Source organism: Rhipicephalus microplus, chromosome X (assembly GCF_043290135.1).
Source record: "Rhipicephalus microplus isolate Deutch F79 chromosome X, USDA_Rmic, whole genome shotgun sequence".
Lineage (NCBI taxonomy): Eukaryota > Metazoa > Arthropoda > Arachnida > Ixodida > Ixodidae > Rhipicephalus > Rhipicephalus microplus.
Window position 1 is genome coordinate 235,139,148 of NC_134710.1, and position 27,410 is coordinate 235,166,557.

General features: G+C 46.9%; 1 protein-coding gene across 8 annotated transcripts in view; it reads right to left on the bottom strand.

Moving 5' to 3' along the window:
* The window catches only part of Efa6 (Exchange factor for Arf 6), a 325,427-nt gene that overhangs the window by 88,714 nt on the left and 209,303 nt on the right, over positions 1–27,410 (bottom strand). For 7 of the 8 annotated variants that reach the window (XM_075878819.1, XM_075878817.1, XM_075878818.1 and 4 more), the window contains exon 4: positions 13,050–14,178. In XM_075878819.1, the coding sequence (XP_075734934.1) occupies positions 13,050–14,178 (1,129 nt within the window). Of the gene's footprint in view, positions 1–13,049; positions 14,179–15,744; positions 16,066–27,410 lie in introns of those variants that run through there. The other variant, XM_075878822.1, reaches the window with a different exon arrangement.

Consider the following 27,410-nt stretch of genomic DNA (forward strand, 5'->3'; position numbering starts at 1 on the left):
TTTAAGTATTCTTTTTTTTCCAAGAACAGTGAATGAGTGGAATAGCCTTGAAAGTCATGTTGTCGAGCAAACTGATATTAACAAATTTGAAAGCCTACTTGACTTTTAAACTTTTCTGTCCTGTTGATCCCTTGATACGTGTTCTGGTTCTCGGTGTATATTGCACTCGCCGGACAATAATGTGTACTCTTCTTTTTGCAGTGTGTGTTGTTGCAATGCGTGTATCGGTTTCTTCTTTCCTTTTTTGTGCCCTTCGCAAGATCTTATTCACGCGCCACTGTGAATTGGCAATCAGTTCAATCTGGTTTTTTTTTATGTATGTATGTTATGCATTCGTTTTGTCTGTTTTATTGTGAAATGTAGCACACGTTTCTTTCCACCCTGCTACGACCCTTAACTGGGGTCAGCAGTATTGTAAATAAATAAATAAATAATAATAACCTAAGGTCAATCTTGCTGTTTTATATTTTCCTCCAGGCAAGCACTCACCTAATATACAGCTTCATTTCAGGCTTCCGACTGAATTCACAACACCCCGCTCCATATAGTGCGTACTATCAAATTGCCGCGTATAAAGAAAGATCACCGCCTAAATAGAGGCTGAATTCGGTCAGCGATGGGCTATGCGGGCGTAGAGAAAAATCACGAGGCTATACGCAGAGAGAGTTCAGGCTGCTTCCGCGGAAAGCCTGACTTTTGCTGTTGTTTTTTTTTTTCTGAGCGAAGTTCTGAATGCGAAGCTTAAACACTTCAGAAGAAAAAAAAAGCGGCTCACACAGAAAGAAATTGCACTCTGCAGATGCTCAAAAACCAAGAGAGAAAAAAAAGAAAGGAAAATAAACAGCGAGTACTTTAAATCATGAGCTAAAGAGTGAGGCATCGATTGTTCTAAAAGGGGGAAAACTGCAACACCAAGTTTAGTGCCAGATGTTTTTTTTTTCTTCTTCGTTTTCCTACACGAATATTCGTGTTGGGTAAGCCCCCCTTCACCCCCCCCCCCCCACACACACATGCTGCCGCTCAAACTCTTGCAACCAGGCAGAATATGCGGAATCTGCACCACCTCTTGTCGTTTGAAAATTACCTAGCCGCTTCACCTTGAGCGTCTACATGCTACGCTCACAGTGCGCTCGCAACCGTTTTGCTGGCTTCACATATGCCAAATTTGGTACTACGTGACGCAAACGGAACACGAAGGTTAATGACGCGTCCAAACATGATGATAATGATATGCGTGTCATGTAAAACATGACTACATGCTACGCTGATAGCGTGCTTGCGGCCGTTTCGCTAGCTCCGCATATACCAAATTTGGTATCACGTGACGTGAATAGACGACGAAGGTAAATGACACGTCCAAACACGATAATCGTGACATAATTGTCATGTAAAACATGACTACATGCTACGCTCACAGTGCGCTCGCAACCGTTTTGCTAGCTTCACATATGCCAAATTTGGTACTACGTGACGCAAACGGAACACGAAGGTTAATGACGCGTCCAAACATGATGATAATGATATGCGTGTCATGTAAAACATGACTACATGCTACGCTGATAGCGTGCTTGCGGCCGTTTCGCTAGCTCCGCATATACCAAATTTGGTATCACGTGACGTGAATAGACGACGAAGGTAAATGACACGTCCAAACACGATAATCGTGACATAATTGTCATGTAAAACATGACTACATGCTACGCTCACAGTGCGCTCGCAACCGTTTTGCTAGCTTCACATATGCCAAATTTGGTACTACGTGACGCAACGGAACACGAAGGTTAATGACGCGTCCAAACATGATGATAATGATATGCGTGTCATGTAAAACATGACTACATGCTACGCTGATAGCGTGCTTGCGGCCGTTTCGCTAGCTCCGCATATACCAAATTTGGTATCACGTGACGTGAATAGACGACGAAGGTAAATGACACGTCCAAACACGATAATCGTGACATAATTGTCATGTAAAACATGACTACATGCTACGCTCACAGTGCGCTCGCAACCGTTTTGCTGGCTTCACATATGCCAAATTTGGTACTACGTGACGCAAACGGAACACGAAGGTTAATGACGCGTCCAAACATGATGATAATGATATGCGTGTCATGTAAAACATGACTACATGCTACGCTGATAGCGTGCTTGCGGCCGTTTCGCTAGCTCCGCATATACCAAATTTGGTATCACGTGACGTGAATAGACGACGAAGGTAAATGACACGTCCAAACACGATAATCGTGACATAATTGTCATGTAAAACATGACTACATGCTACGCTCACAGTGCGCTCGCAACCGTTTTGCTAGCTTCACATATGCCAAATTTGGTACTACGTGACGCAACGGAACACGAAGGTTAATGACGCGTCCAAACATGATGATAATGATATGCGTGTCATGTAAAACATGACTACATGCTACGCTGATAGCGTGCTTGCGGCCGTTTCGCTAGCTCCGCATATACCAAATTTGGTATCACGTGACGTGAATAGACGACGAAGGTAAATGACACGTCCAAACACGATAATCATGACATAATTGTCATGTAAAACATGACTACATGCTACACTCACAGTGCGCTCGCAACCGTTTTGCTAGCTTCACATATGCCAAATTTGGTACTACGTGACGCAAACGGAACACGAAGGTTAATGACGCGTCCAAACATGATGATAATGATATGCGTGTCATGTAAAACATGACTACATGCTACGCTGATAGAGTGCTTGCGGCCGTTTCGCTAGCTCCACATATACCAAATTTGTTATCACGTGACGTGAATAGACGACGAAGGTAAATGACACGTCCAAACACGATAATCATGACATAATTGTCATGTAAACATGACTACATGCTACGCTCACAGTGCGCTCGCAACCGTTTTGCTAGCTTCACATATGCCAAATTTGGTACTACGTGACGCAAACGGAACACGAAGGTTAATGACGCGTCCAAACATGATGATAATGATATGCGTGTCATGTAAAACATGACTACATGCTACGCTGATAGCGTGCTTGCGGCCGTTTCGCTAGCTCCGCATATACCAAATTTGGTATCACGTGACGTGAATAGACGACGAAGGTAAATGACACGTCCAAACACGATAATCATGACATAATTGTCATGTAAAACATGACTACATGCTACACTCACAGTGCGCTCGCAACCGTTTTGCTAGCTTCACATATGCCAAATTTGGTACTACGTGACGCAAACGGAACACGAAGGTTAATGACGCGTCCAAACATGATGATAATGATATGCGTGTCATGTAAAACATGACTACATGCTACGCTGATAGAGTGCTTGCGGCCGTTTCGCTAGCTCCACATATACCAAATTTGTTATCACGTGACGTGAATAGACGACGAAGGTAAATGACACGTCCAAACACGATAATCATGACATAATTGTCATGTAAACATGACTACATGCTACGCTCACAGTGCACTCGCAACCGTTTTGCTAGCTTCACATATGCCAAATTTGGTACTACGTGACGCAAACGGAACACGAAGATTAATGACGCGTCCAAACATGATGATAATGATATGCGTGTCATGTAATACATGACTACATGCTACGCTCATAGTGCACTCGCAACCGTTTTGCTAGCTTCACATATGCCAAATTTGGTACTACGTGACGCAAACGGAACACGAAGGTTAATGACGCGTCCATACATGATGATAATGATATGCGTGTCATGTAAAACATGACTACATGCTACGCTGATAGCGTGCTTGCGGCCGTTTCGCTAGCTCCGCATATACCAAATTTGGTATCACGTGACGTGAATAGACGACGAAGGTAAATGACACGTCCAAACACGATAATCATGACATAATTGTCATGTAAAACATGACTACATGCTACGCTCACAGTGCGCTCGCAACCGTTTTGCTAGCTTCACATATGCCAAATTTGGTACTACGTGACGCAAACGGAACACGAAGGTTAATGACGCGTCCAAACATGATGATAATGATATGCGTGTCATGTAAAACATGACTACATGCTACGCTGATAGCGTGCTTGCGGCCGTTTCGCTAGCTCCGCATATACCAAATTTGGTATCACGTGACGTGAATAGACGACGAAGGTAAATGACACGCCCAAACACGATAATCATGACATAATTGTCATGTAAAACATGACTACATGCTACGCTCACAGTGCGCTCGCAACCGTTTTGCTAGCTTCACATATGCCAAATTTGGTACTACGTGACGCAAACGGAACACGAAGGTTAATGACGCGTCCAAACATGATGATAATGATATGCGTGTCATGTAAAACATGACTACATGCTACGCTCAAAGTGCGCTCGCGGCCGTTTTGCTAGCTCCACATATGCCAAATTTGGTACTACGTGACGCGAACGGGCGACGAAGGTAAATGACACGTCCAAACAAGATAATCATGATATGCGTGTCATGTAATACATGACTACATGCTACGCTCATAGTGCACTCGCAACCGTTTTGCTAGCTTCACATATGCCAAATTTGGTACTAAGTGACGCAAACGGAACACGAAGGTTAATGACGCGTCCAAACATGATGATAATGATATGCGTGTCATGTAAAACATGACTACATGCTACGCTCAAAGTGCGCTCGCGGCCGTTTTGCTAGCTCCACTTATGCCAAATTTGGTACTACGTGACGCGAACGGGCGACGAAGGTAAATGACACGTCCAAACAAGATAATCATGATAGGCGTGTCATGTAAAACATGACTACATGCTACGCTCAAAGTGCGCTCGCGGCCGTTTTGCTAGCTCCACATATGCCAAATTTGGTACTACGTGACGCGAACGGGCGAAGAAGGTAAATGACATGTCCAAACAAGATAATCATGATAGGCGTGTCAAGTAAAACATGACTACATGCTACGCTCAAAGTGCGCTCGCGGCCGTTTTGCTAGCTCCACTTATGCCAAATTTGGTACTACGTGACGCGAACGGGCGACGAAGGTAAATGACACGTCCAAACAAGATAATCATGATAGGCGTGTCATGTAAAACATGACTACATGCTACGCTCAAAGTGCGCTCGCGGCCGTTTTGCTAGCTCCACATATGCCAAATTTGGTACTACGTGACGCGAACGGGCGACGAAGGTAAATGACACGTCCAAACAAGATAATCATGATAGGCGTGTCATGTAAAACATGACTACATGCTACGCTCAAAGTGCGCTCGCGGCCGTTTTGCTAGCTCCACTTATGCCAAATTTGGTACTACGTGACGCGAACGGGCGACGAAGGTAAATGACAAGTCCAAACAAGATAATCATGATAGGCGTGTCATGTGAAACATGACTACATGCTACGCTCATAGTGCGCTCGCGGCCGTTTTGCTAGCTCCACATATGCGAAATTTGGTACTACGTGACGCGAACGGGCGAAGAAGGTAAATGACACGTCCAAACAAGACAATCATGATAGGCGTGTCATGTAAAACATGACTACATGCTACGCTCATAGTGCGCTCGCGGCCGTTTTGCTAGCTCCACATATGCCAAATTTGCTACTACGTGACGCGAACGGGCGAAGATGGTAAATGACACGTCCAAACAAGATAATCATGATAGGCGTGTCATGTAAAACATGACTACATGCTACGCTCAAAGTGCGCTCGCGGCCGTTTTGCTAGCTGCACATATGCCATATTTGGTACTACGTGACGCGAACGGGCGACGAAGGTAAATGACGCGTACAAACATGATCATCATGACATAGAAGTGATGTACGGTATAATTTACGTCCGCTTCTTAGCGTTGTGTTGATTTTTAAGTGACCTATCTACGTTTCTCATTTGTGCTTCACATATCACCGATTCTTACTGTACGTGGAATCTGCCTTTTTTTTAACCGTCAGCTATTGTTCTAGGAAAGCGAGAGGCGGGCGTGTAACATGTCGTAGCCTATTCACAGTGGGCCTTCCGACACCAGAGCTATACCAACTAGAGCCTCCAGCGAGGGACTAAAAAATGCGCGCATTAAAATCTAATTCCGACCAGGAGGCATGCTTTTATTAACGAGATGACATTTAAAAAAAAAAGCACGCGAAAATTTTGAATTCACACTCTTGAAATGTCGAGTTATAAAGGAAAGATTCTTTTTTTTAGATGCGGAGCATCTAATACTCGAGGCTTGTAGTGCGGCGCCGTCCGCAAGCTTCCTCCTCCTTCTTTCACCATCTGTGCAATCCTTCCTCCTCTACACACCGCGTGCGCTTCTCTTCACGAACATTCGCTTGCTGTATAATGTAGCGCGCATGCGCCGTCACGCTTCGAGAACATCGGCAGCTGACGCGCGCGCATGCGCCGTCGCGCTTCGAGAACATCGGCAGCTGACGCGCGCGCATGCGCCGTTGCGCTTCTGCCCCTTCTCGAACATTCGACAGCTGACAGTGCATGCGCCGTCGCGCTGTATATATACTCAAGATCGGCGCTCGCTCGCTCAGTTGCCGCTCGTCGGTTGGTTTGTACGGCGCGTCGACGTTTAAGGTCGCGGTGAAATGAATTCCAACGAATCCACAAACACAATGATCGACGTCCCTTCGACCAGCGCCGCCCTTTCGCATACGTGTGTACGTGTTCACTCATTTAACACCCCCTCCTACAACCACGTTAACCAATTTAGCCATCGACCCAAGTAAGTCGCAATTTAACACCCCATTTCACAACCACGTTAACCAATTTAGCCATCGACCCAAGTAAGTCGCACTTTAACACCCCGTTAACCAATTATATGCTCCGCATCCTCCTCAGTGTTCCCCCGAGGGAAGCTGCGGGCAATTTTTTTTGACCGCAACAGCGATAACAAATGCGGATGTGCTGGTGGAAAAAAATTACAAAAAAAGCTCTTCTCTATGATGATTCATAGATAAAGTATATTGAGAGGAGAAGTGTCAACGCATTCCCACCACTCAAGTGTTCTTCTCTGGACGCGAAGCACGGAAAATTAGATCGCGATGTCCAGAAATAGACGCGACTGAAATTTTTGCGGCACGCGTGCAGTTATTAGTGAAAGTTGCTTCATTACATGGAGCGCAACTCTTGAAAGGTTAATCGGCGTTCCTGGGACGGACGACGTCCGCCGATGAATCGCCGCCACAGTTTCACGCTACCGATTGTACTAGACGTCATGACTTCCCGCGGAGAGGGCGTTTCACTGTTAAGCGGACTTGTACAACAGAAGTTGCGGCGGGACCAAACAAAGGATGAAGGATTAGGACAAACGCGCGACCGTTGTCTATTCAGCGGAATAAGTCCAGGTTCGTGATTGTGACTATGGTGGCTAAGAGAACAATTAAGGTGCACATGTTTTGACGTGCCGGCGTGGCTTTTGCCGGTGATAGACACTCCCATGTCCAACTTTGGCGCAATTTCCGTCGATATTATCAGAATGGTGCAGTAAATCTGATTTGGGGCAGTTGGCGCAGGAGTGGGATGACTGGAACAGGTTTAGCGGCGGCAAAGTAGATACACCTTAATGGAGATTTAGACTGCGAGGCCTCCATTGTTGAATTTTAATTGAATTGATATACTGTCCTTAAATTGAATTGAATTGATATACTGTCCCTGCATAAAAACAGCTGCATGAAGCATCCATTTCTTACACAGCCGCAACTTTCAATCTCCAAGGGAAGGTCCGCCTGATTCACACTACAGAAGCAGTGCAAGATTGTCGACCACCTAGCACAGGCATCCAGCCACCTTGAGTTTGCAGCAAGATGGGCCCAATGACCACGATAAACAGGAATGTCTGCACAACACTAGCAGCGCCAACGTTAAAAAATAGCCTGCAGAGTAAGCAGTGATATACGCCGGGTGGTCTGTGTGGGGAGGTAACAATAACTGTTGGGGTTGAACATCCCAAAACCACCGATATGATTACGAGAGACGCCGTATAGTGGAGGATTCCGGAAATTTCGTCCACGTGGGGTTCTTGAACGCGAACCTAAGTACGCGAGCGTCAAGCCGTGCGAGAGTGGTCACACGGTATACCACATGGCATTCTACGCCGACCGAATGTGGCAGCTGCCTAAATCGGCAGAAACGACACATAACGTCATCGCTCAGATAAGATTATTTGCCAGCACGAGTACTTCGGGAATTATAAGGTCTTCCTTCCGATGTACGCCAAGCAAACCGCTGGTGCCCTAAAAGAGAGAATGCTACTTTTGTCGGCAGACATAATATTTGCATTAGTGGCCATGAGCCGATCGATCGTGCACGCTGCGTCCATCCACGACCTCTGCTGCGTAGGGAGATGCCAAGCACGAAGGGAGACTCCAGGACGGGAACAACATAAATCGGCGCCGCTCTCGTCACACATGCAAGGCCAAGGGCTATACGAAAACCACACAGCCAGACGACGGCGGTGGCACAAAGGCAGCAAACACGACCTTGGCCGGCTTGTTAACACGGACGCGTGCGGCGAAACCACCGGCGAGGTGGACACTGGGACGGGAAGCGAGCCTGCGGGCCACTTTGATAATTTACCCCAAGTGAAACTTAACTGTGCACAAGCTAAGCCCGCGCTCTAACTTGTGCTAACAAAAAAACTTCCAAGCATTTCCCCGAGGGTGAACATGGTTAAGTGCGAATACACGGGGTGATGCTATGAGGGGTATTTATTAATTCGCACTATTATATTTATTAATCACACTATGGTGCCTTTATGGTGTAATGGTTCCTGGGAATCGCAATTTAATCACACGGGGAGTTTACGTTAACTCACTGGCGAATGCCAACGGATTTTAGCTTTACTCCCCCTCACGACCCGCTCTCGACGAGAGAGAGAAGGCGGGCGCGCGAGAGAGAGGGGTGAGCGCGCAGCTGCAGCGAGCGAGGAGAGCGGAGGAGCGAGCGAAGGGGGAGGGGGTATAAGGCGCGTTACTGACACCGATATCAGCGTCGCGTCCGTGGCTTATTCGGTAGAGCGTCGCGCTGCGGCCCGCCAAGTCCTCTTTCTTTTAAAGATAGAGAGAAGACTGCGGACGCCGCCGACGGCGGTGGATGGTTTGGGGTCGCTTATAAAGTATATTATCACTTAAAAGCTTAGTACATAGGGTCCACCCCACAGAGCCCAACCCAAACTCCTGTCGTCGTGATGCGAGAACGAAAAGGCGTCGTTATGAAGCCGCAATTTCCCTCGTTTCATGCTTGCCCGAGAGCAAAAACAATCGCATCGCACACGTGAAAGTCTTTCAGGGGCGTGGCGCATGCGATTCTTCGTTCGACGTTTCAAGAACGTTATTCCGGGCGGAAATAGCCGGATTCCAATATTTTGCAGATATTTTCGGCATTAACTTTTCTGAAGCCCAAGGGCCATTACGCCTTCGGATGAAAATTACACTTCAAGTGCCACACTTTCATCGATCGCCTTACTTTTTTGGTCGACAAGTTATAGCCGTAACTTTCCTATATCTGGAAATATTAAAATGTCTGTCACTGCCGAAACGAAATTATGGCTGAGACGTCGCACAATTGATATTAAAAAAATAGTGAACGCACTTATTGAAAAACCTCCATTTTTTAGCTATAAAGCCGTAGGCATGTCTTTCGCTAAACTGAAAACAGACAAATGTGCCTTGGTACTTTAATATCCGTATATGAAATTCGAGCTTTGGAACGTCACCTTTTCTCCAAGATTTAAAAAAGGCCAGGAAAGAGGCTCCGATTTCTTTTTACATCCTCTCAACAAGCTCACTAATTTGTACAGTACATCTTCTACATTGTCAATTTCGCTAATTTGTGCAGTACAGGCGATGACATTTTTTTTCACATATTAGCGCGCTGCGCGCCACGCCAACCGCTCCGTTTCAAAAAACCATTCCCGCGCCTCTCTTTTTCTGACCAATCTCCCTCGTATACGCGCAGTGACGCAAAATTACCCACGGGCAACTTGTCGTATTACTGAGCTCGTCAATTGGTTCTTTGCCCAACGAAACGGCGCCTTGGCCCTGCGTTGATCCAGTTTTCCCCGCATTTTATCATGCTGCCCTCTTCCATTTTGTAAAGCTCGAGACTACCAGGAGAATCGGTACTGCCAGAACGCAAGCCTCCGACTACCTCCGGCATAAAGAGGCGTCTTGCTACTTTACCGCTAGAAGAAGGGTACTCCTTGCACCTCGCTTCCCAGCGCCGCTTTGACACGTGCTCACGTGGGACATGCAATAAGCCCTGCTCGGTCGTTGGATGCGCACCCAGGCCCCGGAAACTGAGCGCTATAGTTTCGGTTTCAAGGAACATGCACGCTCGTAGCGGTTGCCGGGCATCCTATAAGATCCGGTGGAACGGGGGTTGGTTGATGTGAATGCTCGTGTATATTTTATATTGACTTTTGACAAGTTTTTAGAAATTAAAAAAAATCAATACCCCTGTAAAGAACTATCTCGTTTATATGCCTTTTCTTATTTCTTATTTCGTGAATTTTAAAACAGGCGAACCGCGGGAAATGATAGACTGGCGTTCGTAGCGCTTGCCTCCGCTCCTTTTCAACCCCTCGCTTAGTGATATTAGAAGTTGCATCGCGCTCAGCTATCTCGCTCGGTTGGCGTGTTAACTAGTGGAAAAATAAAGGCAGCAAGTTGTGGCAGGCAGAGAACGGAAGCCGCGGTGAGCTACGCCAGACGAGTCGACCATTCATTCGTCGAAGACGGCTTAATCGGGAAACAAACGTTTTTCGCGGCTCTGCGGTGTGCTAACCCGGGGACACCTAGTTCCGCGAAGGTTCTTCAGCGTTTCCTATATGCAACGAATGAGCACAAGAATTTGGAACCATTAATTGAGCAGGCATTGAATTTGCATGAGTACATATGAATAAACCCTGTTCCCTGCAAGCCTGACTGGACTGACAGAAGTGCAGTGTCGCTTGACTAAGTGGTGAAGACGGCAGCCAAGCTCCTGTCAGGAAAATGCGTTTATTGAAATGCTTGAATTAGAATTGGCTGGTCTACATAGTTTTAGTTTCTTTTACTTTCAGCGTGTAGTTCAAACGATGTCACGTTATTATAGGTTGCTTCCTGCTCATGAAATTCTTGTATTAGCGGTTTGAAAATTTGTGAGTCTTTACTTCTAACGGTGTCACTTAAGTACACGTGATGGACTAAATGCTCGTAAAAATTACTACAGGGAATGCCGTGGAGCCAACGTTTTGACAAGCGATCTTTTCTTCGTCAAGGCAACGCTGTTGTCTTGACGAAGACAAGTCGACTTGCCGAAAGACTGTTTCGAGCGACGTTCTTTCTCGAAAAACTTCTCATCGCTTCAAGCCTCTCCATGCCTCTGAACTTCAGTCTCATTTGGTACTCATGTTCAGTAAAAAAAAAAAAAAAAAAAAAACCTATCCGAGCCGTCATAACAAACGCGATTGAGTCAAATACGACGTGTCCTACTCTCGATTGTTGATAAGTTTCGCATTGGTTCGGATATTCAAGGTTTAACGTTTGCTCATTATGTCCGTATGTCAGTTGTAAATTAAAGCTGATTATACAGAATAAGAATTTCACACTAAGTGTATGTCTGTTTTTTAATACAAAACGTGCAGTAAAAAAAGTTCATTTTATTTGTACCGATCGAGTTTCGTCTTACTGATAGCGCTTTCCATTGGGCGAGCAGATTTAAGGGGAACAAGCAGCGAGCTAGAGCAGCCAACGACGGCGGCGGAGACGTGTGCTCTCGTTTCCCGAATGGAACAATTACCCTGCTCCAAGAGCGTGATGTGGTAGTGGTTAGAAGATGAGAAAAGGCACCTAATTTCTGCAGCCCGGTCGGGAGCAGTGACTGAGAGCGTGATGTCAAGCGTCACGCGACCAATTTTTTACAGCTTCGCTGACATGATCAGTCGCACGCTCGCCCTCTTCCGCGCGCTGTTTCCGCGCCTACGCAGACCAGAAGTGACGTGAGAATGGTCACGTGACTTCCTCCGCGCTCTCTTAAAGCACCAATAAACAGCTCTAGGCTGCACCCATCAGCGAAAAAAAGTGCTCCTCCTCGACCAATCAGAGACAACGCCCCTTCTCCTGCCCGACCACTGACTGGAAGGCGCCGCATATGGCGAGAGCACCTTGAACGCAGTTAGAACTGCTCCTGCTCGTCCAATGAAAATCGCTAAGAGATATCAGTCAGCCTAAGTTACGCCTCTTCTGAAAACAAGGAACAAAATCAAAATAAAAATAAGGATTAAGAAGATTTTAAGAATGGCCGCATCGCCCTAGCGACCTGAAAGAAGGCACGAGAGCATTCCGCTAACATGCGAAGTCGGAAAGGAGGACGTCAGTGGCAACCCTCCTTCTCTTAATTTTCGCCCTTTCCCTCTTTTTCTGGACGTCACAAGACATTTTCTGTTATTTATTTCCAGTAGGATGCCCGGCAACCGTCAGTGGTAAAATGGGCGCTGCCGCTGCTAAGAACGAATACATGGGTAGAGTGACCTAGAATAGGTCACTCTACACATGGGAGGTACAGGGAGTTTTCCGCCCCCTGGCGTGCATATGACGTATACCTCATATCATGTCACGTTGCCGCAGTGGGCGGAGTCATGACGACGGGCTACGCCTTTTTTCTCTCTATAGCAGGAAAGGGTGTCGAGGCCGCGCGAAAATTTGAAACAAAGAGAAACGGACGTTCCAACCCCAGTAACTTCCTTATCGTACCACGAATTTGCATAGTTCTTGGGGCAGCATGTTCACATAGCAAAGCAAAAGTGCTCATATTTTTTTTTCATAACTATTTTATGATATCGGGGTTGTTTACTGGCCCACGAAGAGAAATATGCACGTACCCGTACAATGCATGGAACTCTATAGAGAAGCGTATACGTCAATCTATTAATTTACCTCGGCGTACTAAGATCGTTAGGCTATTTCGTCTACTTCGTCGTCAACACGGGGTGGAGAGGCGGCTACGAGCGCGGAAACGCGTTGCACCAAAATGAATGACACTTGCAAAAACGCAGAGGACCAGAGAGACACGGGTGCGCAGAGCGCTCCCGTGTCCCTCAAGAAGCACAGCAAGCTCACTTTTTGCTCAGGTGCCTGGACACGTCGGACTTCTTGAATCCCTCGAGGTTGAAGAGCCTCTTGGCGAGACGCGACGCGGACGGCATGTCCACCGCCTTGGGGCTGTAGTGGAAGCTGCGCAGAGAGTCGGCGTCGGACTCCTCGTCGGTGGCCGCCGCCGCGTCGTCCTCCTCCTCGAGCGTGCCACCCGAGTGGGCAGAGGGCGGCGAGTCCAGCTCGAGCGTCTCGGAGGCGTCGGTGCGCGACGCAGTGGAGCCGTTGGAGCGAGAGTGTTGCATCCTGCGCGTCCCTCCCCGGGCGGCCGCGCGCAGCGACGAGTCGAACAGGGCCGGGTGGCGGAACTGCGACTCGCTCAGGTCCGGCTCGGCGACCCAGTCTTCCTCCCGCGAGAAGCCGTCCTCGTTCTCTGGCGACAGCTGGCTGGGCGAGCTGAGGTCCAGCTCGCTGGCGTGAACGCGGTCCGCTTCCTCGGAGCCGAACGCGGACGCCATCTCGGACGTGCAGCACTCGAGCTCGCTGAGGTTGTCCTCACGCCGGCCCGAGGAGGAAGACGCAGTGGTGGCCGTGTTGTCCTCAGACGAGCCGGCGTTGTACGTCCAGAGCACGCGCGAGTCGTCCTTGGTGTCGAGCAGCGTGTTGAGCGACGAGGCCATTTCGTCGTCGTCGATGTCGATGCTGACAGCGGCCACGGTGCCGCGCGCCTTGCCCAAGTGGTCGTCGCTGCGCGAGGTGCGCACGCCGAACGAGCCCTTCTTCTCGGCCACGGGACTCTGCAGCGAAGACGCCTCGCGTTTGGTACCTCGCTGCGGGTCGCCACCAGGGCTCGCCGGCGTAGACTGGGTGCGCGTCGCAGGCGTTTTGGTACTGCTTGCCTTGGTGATGATCAGGTCGCCTGTCATAGTGAACAGCTCGCACTTGCGCGCCACCGCCGATGATGACGACGTGGAGGAGGAGGTGGCCACGCTCTCTTCACCGCCGGGTTCGTCAGACGTCACGTGCTGCCCGGCCGCGCTGGTGCCGTTCTGTCGTGGCGTAGCCGCGCCCGGATCACCTGACGCCGGCGACTTGAGCCGCTCACCCGACGCAGCCGCCATCATCTGGCGTCGCACGCGCTCCTGGATCGCAGGGTCTGCGCATACACACACACACACAAAGAATAGGCACGCTCACTCGCAAACAAAACAAGGCGTGCAGAGTGCGCGCCAGACACTATAGATCAGATTGCTTTGCCTACTGAAAGCTAGAGAACGCATCGAACGATGTACTCCGACAATGGGAGTATGCGCCTCGGCGCCGCCAGGGAGAGGGGGTTGGGAAAGTTCAAAATCATTCCCACCCCCGTTTCGTTAGAAGGCTTTCCATTTTGTATGTGTACAGCCACGTCTGTGTATATACCGCGCGAGCAGCCGGCCTTGTATAGGGTGCCTCGGAGGCGCGCGCACACCAAGGCACCCTTCGGCCTTGCTCTGCGGCGCGACACCTAGCGGCCGCTGGGGATTGTGACGTGCACAGGAGCATGCGCGATCTTACGAAGCATGCAGGCCTGCTCTGCACGGGCGACAACATTGTAAGGGGTGTTTGTTTAACAGAAGACCCGCGCTCGCTCAAGGGCGCCTTCGTCATGTCTACTTCATAAGACGAAGGCCGTTTCGACTAATAACAAACACCTGCATAAACCACGCACATTTGAGGGCGTTTTGATTTTGTAGCCATCTAGAATTTTTTCACGCAGCTGTAGGCATTATCATGTCTTCGTATAATCGCACGCCTCAAAACAGCCACAAAGCGTGCATCGTTGATGTAGACGAGTTTCGAAACGCGCTTCGTCTTATAAAACAGATGTGACGAAAGCGCCCCGAGGGAGCGCGGATCGTCGGCTAAACAAGCACATCTTCTGCCGTTGTCACCCGTACAAAGCATGCCTGTAAGGCAGCGCATGCTCCTGCGCACGCGACGTCACAACACGTAACTATAGAGCAAGGCCGGCCGCTCGCACACTATACACAACCGTGGCCACGGCTGTACATATATACGCAAAAACACGCAACATCACATGTAAAGGGTGGTTGAATCCCCCCCCCCCCCGCTTCCGGAAAAAAGGTTCTGGTAAAACCCATATATGTACGGACAGGTTTGCGACGCCAGCCCCGCCGCGGTGGTCTAGTGGCTAAGGTATACTCGGCTGCTGACCCGCAGGTCGCGGGATCGAATCCCGGCTGCAGCGGCTGCATTTCCGATGGAGGCGGAAATGTTGTAGGCCCGTGTACTCAGATTTGGGCGCACGTTAAAGAACCCCAGGTAATCGAAATTTCCGGAGCCCTCCACAACGGCGTCTCTCATAATCATATGGTGGTTTTGGGACGTTAAACCCCACAAATCAATCAATCAGGTTTGCGACGCCAATGAAGACTGCAAACACCACACGGTATCAGACCACGAATAACAAATAAGGACCCGAAAGCGAACAATACAAATAAGACACAGCAACCTTCAGCCACACACGTCTGAGCAACACGCGCAAAGACGAGCATGCAGCATTATCCACCACACGGGGAAAAAAAAAAGAAACAGCGTGGCATAGCGGACCACACGGACAAGACCAATATTTTTTTTAGAATTATTGGAACAGCGCATTCAGATTAGACCCCTCAAAGGTACGGCAGTCGCGTTGTCAGAAAGGCAGCGAACATTTTACCAGCAAATGGTGACAAGTTGGTGCTGGAGAACCTCTTGTAGTCGAAGCAGGCCCGCGCGAACGGTCTGGAAAAAAAACGCCGAGACCGCCTCAGCGCCCACTCCTTGATCCAGGAGAGCTGCGTGGACGACATCCTGACGTCCACACCACGGTCCCAAAACAAAGCGGCCTACTGAATCCTCTTCTTCCTCAACCTCTGGCTCGGTTTCACAACGATGAAGTGCGAAAGACGCTTCTCAGGCTGTATGAATCAGCGATAAGATTCCTGATCAGTTTTGTTGCCCCTTCTGACTTTTTTTTTTTTTGAGACAATACTGGCCGAGATTTCATACGCCTCATATTGTGGTTATACAATGCCAATTTAAAACCACCATATCATTACGAGAGACGCCATAGTGGAGGGCTCCGGACATTTCGGCCACCAGGGGTTCTTTAACGTGCACCCGAATCTGAGCACGCGGGTCTACAGCATTTTCGCCTTTGAGAGCTGCCAACGTACTTTTAGAAGACGTTAATTTCAGCCTCTGCTGGAGCCACGCTAGCCACTCTGCCTGCAGCCACCGTCTTGGGTGTTGCCTTTTGATTAGCTTCCTTGAAGCAGCTCAACTCATGTTTGTGGGCAAACACGGTAGAAAGCTGCCCACACAGTCAGTAGTAAACTTCAGCTCTTCTGAGTGCATGCTGTACAGCAAGACAGTATTCACGGCGAAATCGGGCTATAGGTATACAGTAGCACTGCCCCGCGAAAGTGCGGTATTTGTTGGCAAATAAAATGCGTTAACTACAGTTTACTGTTACCATCTGCGCTCTTCTCTGATGAATCGGTGCACTTCTCCTATGAAACGTGAACATTACCCGCGAGTTAAGCGCATTTTGCCTTTCATAGGGATGCTCGCCCTGGGTGACTCTCTTCAAGCTTTCGCACTAAATTACGCCTTTGCTGTGTTGTTTGTACGTGGTTAGATTGTGTTCCGCTTGCTACGCACTGCTGTAGCGTGACTGAACTATTTATTTACATCTTTGTCATCTGCATACTACAAAAATGAGAGGAACAAAAATCATTGAAAGTCCGCACATCTGCGCGATTAGTTCCACCGTTCGCACCGTATACGCATATGATTTTTTTTCTCATTCTGTTCCCCAAGAAATGTGGGACAGTCGATAAGTCTAGTGAGGAAAGCTTAGTGGCTGACGGCGCTTTGCGCTACACTGCGTTTATCACGTGTATACGCACATGGCCTTGTACCAGTAAAAATCTTATATAAGAGTTGATTCAGCAGAAAGCTTCCATCGATGGATTACGTGTATGACGGTGCTACAACAAAGGCCTGGTTAATGGGACAAGCATGTTCTTTTTTTTCCAGACAAAAATTACCACTGCTTTCCGTCGGTCACCAACAAAGCCACAGAAACGCTGAAAACAATGCAAAAACGTGAAATTTTCAGTGAAATCATACGGCATTTAATATAGAGCATGCCGTCTGAACCAATTTTCATTGTCTGGGCTCTTTAAAGCGTTCTTAAATCTAAGCCCACGGTTGCGCGCAGTAAATCTGTGAAGACAAGACGTAGTGCAGTGTAAGTACCGAAGTTTCAGAGTTTGTCATAGTAATATTTCTATGTAGTGGTACAACAGCCAGATAAACGCAACTAAGGCTCCTCGCATGATCGTTGAACTGCAGTGTCGTAGTTTAACCCACAGCGTCGTAGTTTAACCAACAGCACGCAGGTGCATGACCTAGAACATGTTTTTTTTTTTGTTTTTTACAACCGAGTCGCTCTAAACGCTACATTCCCCCAGCATTTAATATTCCACGTCTCTGGGAGAATGCCAAGAGCATTAATGTGCTAGAAACACAAAGCGGCACCCACTCCGAAATTATTCTGGTGAATGGAGGGTACGAAAACAATAAACAACACTTTGGAAAGTCGCACTCGCCGATCTTATTAATAAGCATTAGCAGCTGGGAAAAACCAAATGCTTTCGTACGCCGTTTCAGGCATACGTAAAAACAGTTGCACTACCCCCTTACATGACCGGACAAACCCCACTTTGAGAACGTGAACGACGTACGCACACATAGAAACACGACGTGGCTAGAAGACGAAGCAAGTAGCCATCCCCACTTCACCATTTCGGCCAGTTGCCGCCAGGCGGAGACTCTGCTCGATCTCGCGGCCAATAGGGTGCTGCATCGCGAGTTGGGGCATATATAAGAGGTGCCCTTGCAGCATTAATTCTACAATTGTAAAAACAGTACGAAAAAAAGGAAAAATGTGCACAGTAATTTGAACCAACAACCTCACTACCGAAAACGCGACCCACTAGCCCACTGCGCCATAACCGCCGTTCGGTTGAGTGGGTTTAAAAAGCTAGTTCTGTATTGTTGTTACGCTGGAAGTAACTAAGATTCATTATTCTTGTGTCTAGACGTAACATTACCGGCTCCTATCGTTACGTCTAGACGTAGCTTCTGTGGAAGGTGGACGTTACGTACAGCCGTAACAACAATCAGCTGCTAAAGTTACGTCCATAGTGTGGTTCACAATGTACATACACTTAAATTTCATAATCATTTGGCCAGTCTCAGAGGTTAATTGGCTCGTGTCACTGGGATGTTGTCGCTTGGCGATGAGCTTTCATCGCTAACACGCGCTAGTTTGCTGAAGTGGCTCGTGTCGCTACTGAAAAAAAAAAAAAAAAACAGTACGGCACTGCAGCAACGTTGGACCATCCACCACTGCCACCGGGGAGATTTCCTTTAAGAAAAAATTATGTATAATAAGCGGTGCCCTTGGAGCAATGATGCTGCAATGTTAAAACTACTCGCAAAAAAACAGTAAAAAAATTGCATCGCAATTCGAACCAACGACCTCGCTGCTCTGAACGTGACGCGCTAAACCCACTGCACCACATTTCGCCCTTCGGTGCACACAGGGTTTTATTACTCTAGGATTTTATTTGACATCTAGACGTAACTTTAACGGCTTCTATCGTTACGTCTAGACTTGACGCTGTAGGCACACTATTCCGAAAAATTCGAAATTTATGCGGCTCAGTTTTTTTATAAGCAATATAAGGGATTGCCTGGTACATACACCAATACAAGCAGTCATGGCAACTGAAGCGACACAAAGTGAAGGAAAATGTGGAATTGGTTTTTTTTTCTCCTGCCCTAGATTGGTCGTTTTCTTTTCGCCTTAAGATTTTGTGCCCTTTTATAAGTAAAATTTCTTGCGATAATTCTACCTCGCCGTAAAATAACGGAGGCAGAAAGGTCGGAAGTAATTTTGACGGATTCACCATCAGTATGTGCCTCCCTTATTGTAAATGAGAACTCGCATGCTCCGAGTGATTTAGATGTATTAGTTCTCCCACATATCAAATTGATCAAAGTGGTCTGGGTTCCAGGGCATAAGGGCCTGTTTATGAATAATAAGGCAGATGCGCTGGCGAAGCCATCTTCAAATGGAGCTGTTATTGCTGTATTACCGGCATTCAAATTCATTATAGGCACTAGATTATGAAAGAAATTGCTGTTACACGAATTTTCTGCACTTTCACTAACGGCCACATCAAAATTCAAGCACTTCATGCATCACTGAAATAGTAAAATATGTCAAACTCGAGTAATGGAAGTCGCTATAACTAGACTGTGTTGTCCGACTCCGAAGCTAAATTTATATTTACACAGAGATGGTCTGGCCGCCTCCACTCATTGTTATGTTTGCGGAGTAAATGATGATAATGAGTGACATGTGGGGTCGTAACCACCATATGATTATGAGAGACGCCGTAGTGGAGGGCTCCGGAGATTTCGACCACCTGGGGTTCTTTAACGTGCACCCAAATATGAGCACACGGGCCTACAGTATTTTCGCCTCCATGCAGACGCCGCCGCCGGGATTCGATCCTGCGACGTGTGGGTCAGCAGCCGAGTACCTTAGCCACTAGACCACCGCGGCGGGGCAGAAAAGACGTTAGGCAGGCGTAGTGTTCGTGAAATGTCAATTGCGGCTGAAGTGCTGCTCATCTAATTTTATAAACATTACATATGTACTCCGATCATACAAAGGTCGTGGTCGGGTTAGCGTCAACTGTAGTTAAGCGTCATCCAGTGAAGTTGGTCTACGTAGCACTAGCCAGGGTCACCATTCTCGCGACACAAGCACTGCATTTCAGCTTATCGCTGCTGCTGCTGGTAATACTCATGTTGCTCTTGGCATTGTTACGCAACTGTAAACTGGTTATTTAAAACATATGCGACGGTTCAACGTTAGTGTCTGTGCGTATAACATTTGTACATATGTTTAGCGTCATTTGGTAACGTTTCGTTGAACAAAAAAAAATTACACCACAGTCACTTTCCTTCCGCATGCTTTGCATGACATTGTTTCCCATGGTTCGGTTATCACTAGAATATTACTAGATTAATAGATGCCACTGTTCCTGCCACGGGGTCGGAACTTTCCTTTTAGGCAGAAACATTTCTATAGAAGTGTGCAGATAACAAACTCGGAATTACGCTACTCACATGATTGCTCAACGTATCAGAACAAAAAAAAATTTTTTTTGTACTGAAAAGGTGTGTTGAGAGCATGTATTTAAAGACCTTATTCGCAACAACCTTCCTTCCGGTCAGACGGAACTTCTCGCTGTATTTGGCCAGTAGGCACATCCAAAATAATCCGGCCAAAAAAGGCCTTCCCCTGTTCGACTCCTTTTTCGGCTCTTGCACCCCTGATATAACAGTGTATAAACAGGAACTTGGAAAACAACCAAACAAAAAAAAAAAAACGCGGTGAACATATTGGCCACTTAACCGGCATCTAAATATTCGAAATTATCGGTAACTTAAGTTTCAACCTCGCAGCTTGACTACTTTCTTTGCAAATAAAGTTTCTCAAACCTTGAACACATCAGCTTTTATTTGAAACTATGCTTTGCAAGCGCTTATTTAATATACTGAGTGCATTGCAACGCCGCAGAGGCCAATTGGGCCAGCAGAAATAACGAGGGGGCGGAGCGCTGATTGATTTGATGATTGATAGGTAGGGTTTAACGTCCCAAAACCACCATATGATTATGAGAGAAGCCGTAGTGGAGGGCTCCGGAAATTTCGATTACCTGAGGTTCTTTGACGTGCACCCAAATCTGAGCACACGGGCCTACATACAACATGTTTGCCTCCACCGTAAATGCAGCCGCCGCAGCCGGGATTTGAACCCGCGACCTGCGGGTCAGCAGCCGAGTACCTTAGCCACTAGACCACCGCGGCGGAACGAAGGGGCGGAGCGCGTACGCCGCGATAAGCTAAGTTAATTTGCAGAGAAGCTGAACGCATCTCTGCACCATGCGGTTTTACGTGCGCGAGGGGGCGCATTTACATAGGACAACGCGCAGTACAACGTTGATTAAAATTCGTTGACCTCCGCTTTAGACAGTCAGTGGTGTCATTGACTTTCCGGCACTTCCCTGGCGTATTTCTTGCCCCCTCTTCTTTTAGTGCTCGGCAATAAAAGTAGCCGCTGGTGAAATTCGCTATCATCGAAGGTGTTTTTTCGCCGAGCCCTGGCTCACTCAGTATTCCTTCAGTCGTTTTAACACAATCAAGAATGATCATTATGTTTTAGTAAGTACAATATAAAAAATATAAGAATCCCGCAGTGTAGCGTACGCGTTAATACAATACAGCCCATTGAATCGATACGTCCTCCGGGCAAACTCAATATCTTAGAACATTATCGAAGAGTAATTATATTAAGCACGAACGGTCGAAATTTCCTTGCTATGCTACACCTGATAAGGTTTTTTTTTTCTATACGCTCGTGCAAGCGTTCGGTTCAACTCCTAAAAATTGCATTCTAGTCACCGTATTCACCCCCCCTTTTCGTAAGCGATCTCGGCCGTTGGACAGCCACTTTCGCCAGTACGTTCAGCATCGAAATTGGTCAAACTTTTTCCTTACGAACAACTTTACTAAGTAGCTTATTGCGAATTGAGGCCCAGTTTTTTTTCTGCCAAGAACAAGAAAGGTTAGAACCCTGATGGCGCGTCTCAAGGTGGTTCCCACGGTGACGTTCAGAACGCAGTTCCTGAATGCAAAACTAGCGTACTGAGAAAAACCTAATTTAAGAAATCTCACTACACGATAACAATAAAATCTACAAAAGATAAATCGAAAACAAAGTATAAAATTATTATTGTTGTTTAACGTATCAAAATAACGATATTATTATGAAAGACTCCGTAGTCGAGGACTCCGAAAATTTCGACCACCAGGTGTTTTTGAACGTGCACCTAAATCTAAATACAACGGGCCTTAAACATTTTCCACTCCACCGACAATGCAACTGCCACTGCTAAGATTCGATCTCGCGACATGCGGTTATCAACTCTATAGACCACCGTGGCGGGTTTCCAAAACGAAGCCGTATGTCAATACTATAATTACCTAATGCACACTATTATTATCTCGAAAATTTAATTCAAGGAATATATAGACTAAGTCACGAAAACCATATCCGCTAAAGCCCACACACTATACCTCTCAAAGCTACATTTTGAAGGTATAACATAGCAATTTGTAACTATATATATATATTAGACCATTAATATTGAAACGCTGCATATACTAGTCGCGAATTCGGTAGTACATCGAGTAAAATTACCGAAAAAAAAAACTGAGTTCTTAACCCAGTCAAGCGCTCACCCTTAGATTGGCTACGCCTTTTTTAATCACGTTTCGGAACCGTCAATGGTGCGTTAGATCTCTGAAAATAGATCTCCTGATCGCTTTTCACGGCGGTAATTAATGTCGGAGTGCAATGATTCCACCTAGTCGACGTAGCTACTCAAAAAAATAAAATAAAAAAAAGCGTTAACACATGGCACTGTATGGGCTACTCCATTTTTTGTAAACACTGTCAAAAAAAAGTTTATAAGGTGTCCTAGGTATATATATTAATTTATTTTAGGTTTAGAAAGCGTCTCAAGGTTATTTTTTTAGAACAAGTTCACTACATCTCACGGTCACCTAAATTTACTGACTTAGCCTTCAACGAAATCTGAAGACATTTGAAGGCCTACATTAAAGAAAATTAAATACTGGGGTTTTACCAGCACTGCGGTATGATAACGCTGCACGCCGAATAGTCGGGGATTCCGCATCATTTTCTATCAACTAAGGTTCTTTAACTGCACCTAAATCTAATAAAACTCGTGTTTTTGCATACCGCCGTGACCTAAATGAGGCAGCCGTGGCTGGGAATTAAAACCGCATCATCGAGCTTAGAATCGGAACACCTTAGCAGTCAAGTACCACGATGCGTAACGGCATATTAAAAACGCTTTCGATTAGAGCGATACTTCAATGACAGTTTTGTTACCAGCAAAGACGGACGTGAGATCCGTTTAGGACTTACCACTTAAGTCCCGGATATATTTATCAGGGTTTACAAAAGTCTAAGCAGTAATGTCAAGCTTTATAAAACGCCGAAGAATAACTAGCCGGCGAGAATACATGCGCTATTTCTTAGGCTTATGATGCTGTAGTTTCTCAACCCTTGTTTATAATTCAGCAAAAAGTGAACGGTTATGAAAGGAAATATTGTCATTCATTGTTTCGCAGCGCAAGGCTGCAAAACAACGCATTTTTCAGAAATAAAAGCTTCTCGTTGAAAAATTCGTCCTGGTATGGGTTTTGAACCACCGATCAGCGTCTATCTCGGGCGGTCGCTTCACTAAATGATCTAACCAGGAGGCTAGATTGCCAGTTCAATGACGAACTGATCAAATAATCGAAGTACACTGACACTCATTATGGTAAATGAGTTGCGTGGTATTCAACTAGGTAGACGAAGAGCTACAAGAAAAAAAAATATTGGCATTCAAAGAATGGATGCCAATTTAGCTTTTCACAACGTTTCGTCCACCTGGCGTTATGTCCCGCCGCGGTGGTCTAGTGGTTAAGGCACTCGGCTGCTGACCCGCAGGTCGCGGGATCGAATCCCGGCTGCGGCGGCTGCATTTCCGATGGAGGCGGAAATGCTGTAGCCCCGTGTGCTCAGATTTGGGTGCACGTTAAAGAACCCCAGGTGGTCGAAATTTCCGGAGCCCTCCACTACGGCGTCTCTCATAATCATATGGTGGTTTCGGGACATTAAATTCCACATATCAATCAATCAATCAATCAATCAATCAATCAACCTGGAGTTATTACGCAGAAGTGATTTGCCATACTGCGTGTACAGTGTTTGGTCGTCCCAAGCGCTTTCTCTCTCACTCTTTCTTTCCACGGCACCAGCACTTTTGAAGAGATAACTTAATGATAACGGTGTCTATCGACATAGCGGGGATATAAAGCTGTAAAGAGGAAGAAATAACAGCCCTTACGAACAAGTCGTGCCCTACATTCAAGACATTGAAAGTGCTTACTTAGCAACTGCGACGAATCTGTCTTCTCCTGCAACATCGTAGGACACAAGAAAGCCACGTCAGAATGTACTATAGTTCAACGTGGCCCACATCACATCAACACTCCGGACAAACAGTGCTGTTATAAGCCCATGGGTGTGGTGCAGCGTGCGTACACACGCCCGTAGAAGTTTCAGATAGTACGCGAGCGCATGCTGAAATTCCTATCCGCGCCATCTAGCAGTGGAAATGGATTTTCTCCTTACTCACTGGAACGTCAATCCTACTGCCACGCAGAGCAGAATTTTGTCGTTTCGACGCGAAGCGCCCATCTACTGCAAAGCCGCCACACTTCTATTTTGATAGCAGTATCTCAGCAACCAGAGCCTCCCTCGAGCGACTCGCTGCCGGTGAGATATCTATCAAAGCGCAGGGTTGCATTGCAGCAAAGTGACATTGCTATACTGCTCCTCCGACACAAGCACATAGCCATGCGCGGCAGCCGAATGAGCGTGTCGCGTTGGAGAGAAGAAGATGGAAAATACCTGTTCTCAATAAGAAAGTAGATATAGAACGTCGATTGAGGGAGGGATATGCGTCGCTTCCTTTCGGCAACCGTGGTTGTAGATGGCCGCCGAGGTGGCGGAAATGTCGCGAAGAGGATGTTGGCCACGCGCTCGCATGCTCCGTAAGCTTCCGCAGTAGACCATCGCGCTTTGTGGGAATACTTCACTTGCGTCTATTTGTAACCTGTCAGCACAACATTATACTTCCATACTTTCAAATATGCATTTCGCGCAATGTTTGTGTTTCATGCCAACAGGACAGCGTTGTAAAAACACGTTATTGTTAGTGCATAAGTGTAAATTACCGAAATTACCCTAAAGCCGACAAGTGTTACCCGGAGAACTCTAGCAAGTTTCGTTCGCTGGCGCTTTTTATTAGGTGCACTGAAACGAAAAGAGTTTAGCTAAAGCTGCTTGCATTTCAAACAATTTATCTTTATTTTCTGCTCATTTCTCTTTTTCTCTTACTACTTAGAGTTATCAACTTTACAACTGCGAAACTGTCACAATGTCAAACTCATGTATACCCATCTGAAACAGTTCACGGGGCTTCCTGAATCAGTGTAAATGCCGAAGTGAGCAGAAGTGAGTGCAGAAGCAAATACTGCGCCGAAGCACAACTAGATCTCGTCAAAACTCGGCGAACGGGGGAGCTGGCTCTGAATTTGAGAAAACAACTTTCCCATGGTCAACAACTCGTATGTGGTAAGCACAGTACTTATAACAGTACATATGAAAAGCGGGGAATGAGCTACTATCAAATACGTCACGCCAACAGTGCTAGGTTGTTCTTAAACCGGAAAAGCTCACCATCTCGGCAAAACATAAGGTTGTTAAGCATCAACAGTAAAGTATTCACAGAAAAATGACGCCCCTGAAGCTAATGCATCGGTCAGAGAAATCTATTTACGGTGCTGCGGTTGGACAGACGTCTCGAATATCATAAACGAAGATAAAACACTGAATCAGAATACTGCAAAATGGGACAACAAATAGTTTTAAACATTTTCCTGCCTTGCGTCCTCCTTAAAGTACAGCCAAAAATTACTATATGCAGGCACAAATACTCGGTTTAATCAATCTAAGCAGGATATGTATACGTACACACACAAACAAAAACAAAGAGCTCAATAAATTGTCAACTCGCTCAGCTACGCTAAATGTCATCTCGAATCCAGCAACTACGGGAAGGAAAGGTTGCAAAAAAAAGTACAGATATTCGAAGAATTCTAGTATGTATTCAACCGGGTAGATCTTGAATCCCGCAAATCAGGGACACCGTGGAACGTGGAACACTTCGCCGAGTTGCTCCAATCACAATTTCAATCTTTCTCCAGAAGTCTTCTTCCTGTGGAGGACAGCTGTCCCGACCAGACGACTGACTAAGCCGAACCCCATTTCCCGACGAAGGCGCATAAAGAGTGTATTTTTGGAAGGGGATATCCGGGCGGTTCCAATTGAAATATGAAAAAGCTGCTCAAGTCTAAAGGCGAGCGTTCCTTTTCGGTCAAATCGCACACAAACGTACAAGTGCGGGCCGTGGCCATCTTCTGAACGCGACAAAAAAAACATCGGCCTCGCGGAAAGACGGCAGGCTCCTTACGAAATCTCACCGCTGTTGTCCCAAGCACTACAGCGGCAGTGGGTAGCGACAACAAAGAGACACAGAAAACATCACAGCATATCCACAGAGTGGAGGATGATGAGTGAGGCGAAACGTCCGTCCGTCCATCCGTCCGTCCGTCTGGCGACGAGCACGAGCTGTTGCGGCTCGTGAGATACTGCAGGTTACGCCTGACGCAGGATAATGTTAGACTAAGAGAAACTTCGACCCTAAAATAGAGAAAGCACCCGCAAGCAGCAGGCGTTCTAGGGAGTATACGACAGCGGACGCTATATGCGAGGTCTACGTTCAGTGGGCCGACCGCAGAATACGACGGAAGTGCGGAGAAAAGTGCGCCAAGGGAGACCAATGCGAACAGGAGACAAACTTCCCGTTATTATTCGACTGAAATGGCACCTCGAAAAAGGCCAACCACGTGTAAAATGATTCGTACGGTTAAGTACTTGACAGCTTGTTACAAGGTTAGCTAAATACAGCTAAACCTCGATATAATGAACTGCAATATGACAGTATCCTCGATATAACGAAACATTTCACTTTGTCAACACTGCATGCTTACAAAACGCCGCGTATTTCGATCCTCAGTATAACAAAGCGCGTTGATCATACATTTTATTACAACGATATTTCAGCGCTGCCGCAGGGGAAGACCGAGACGATGAACTTCTGCAGGCGCTGTAGTAATACGGTTTTGTGGTTGAGGTTGTCGCCTAGTTTTCATGCTATTTCAGACAGCAACTTTCTTGGTTTTGCGGAGTGCGACGGCCAGCGACGCAGCGCGTTCACCGAAGCGAGTGGAAAGCAAGTGGTTCGGTTCGGTAAACTTGACAGCGTCGGCGTTGCACCACTCTGGGCAATACCCAATGTTTTGATGACAAGCCGCGGCGGCCGGACAGGCACGATAGCGTCGCATATTGCATCGTACTAGTGCGTGTGTGCTTGCATGCGTGCTTGCGTGTGTGTGTGGGTGTGCTTAGTCTGATGCGGCCGTCATCCTTGACCTTTAGATATTATATATGCTTTAATATCGTATGCAATATGATCGGACGAGAACCGGCGC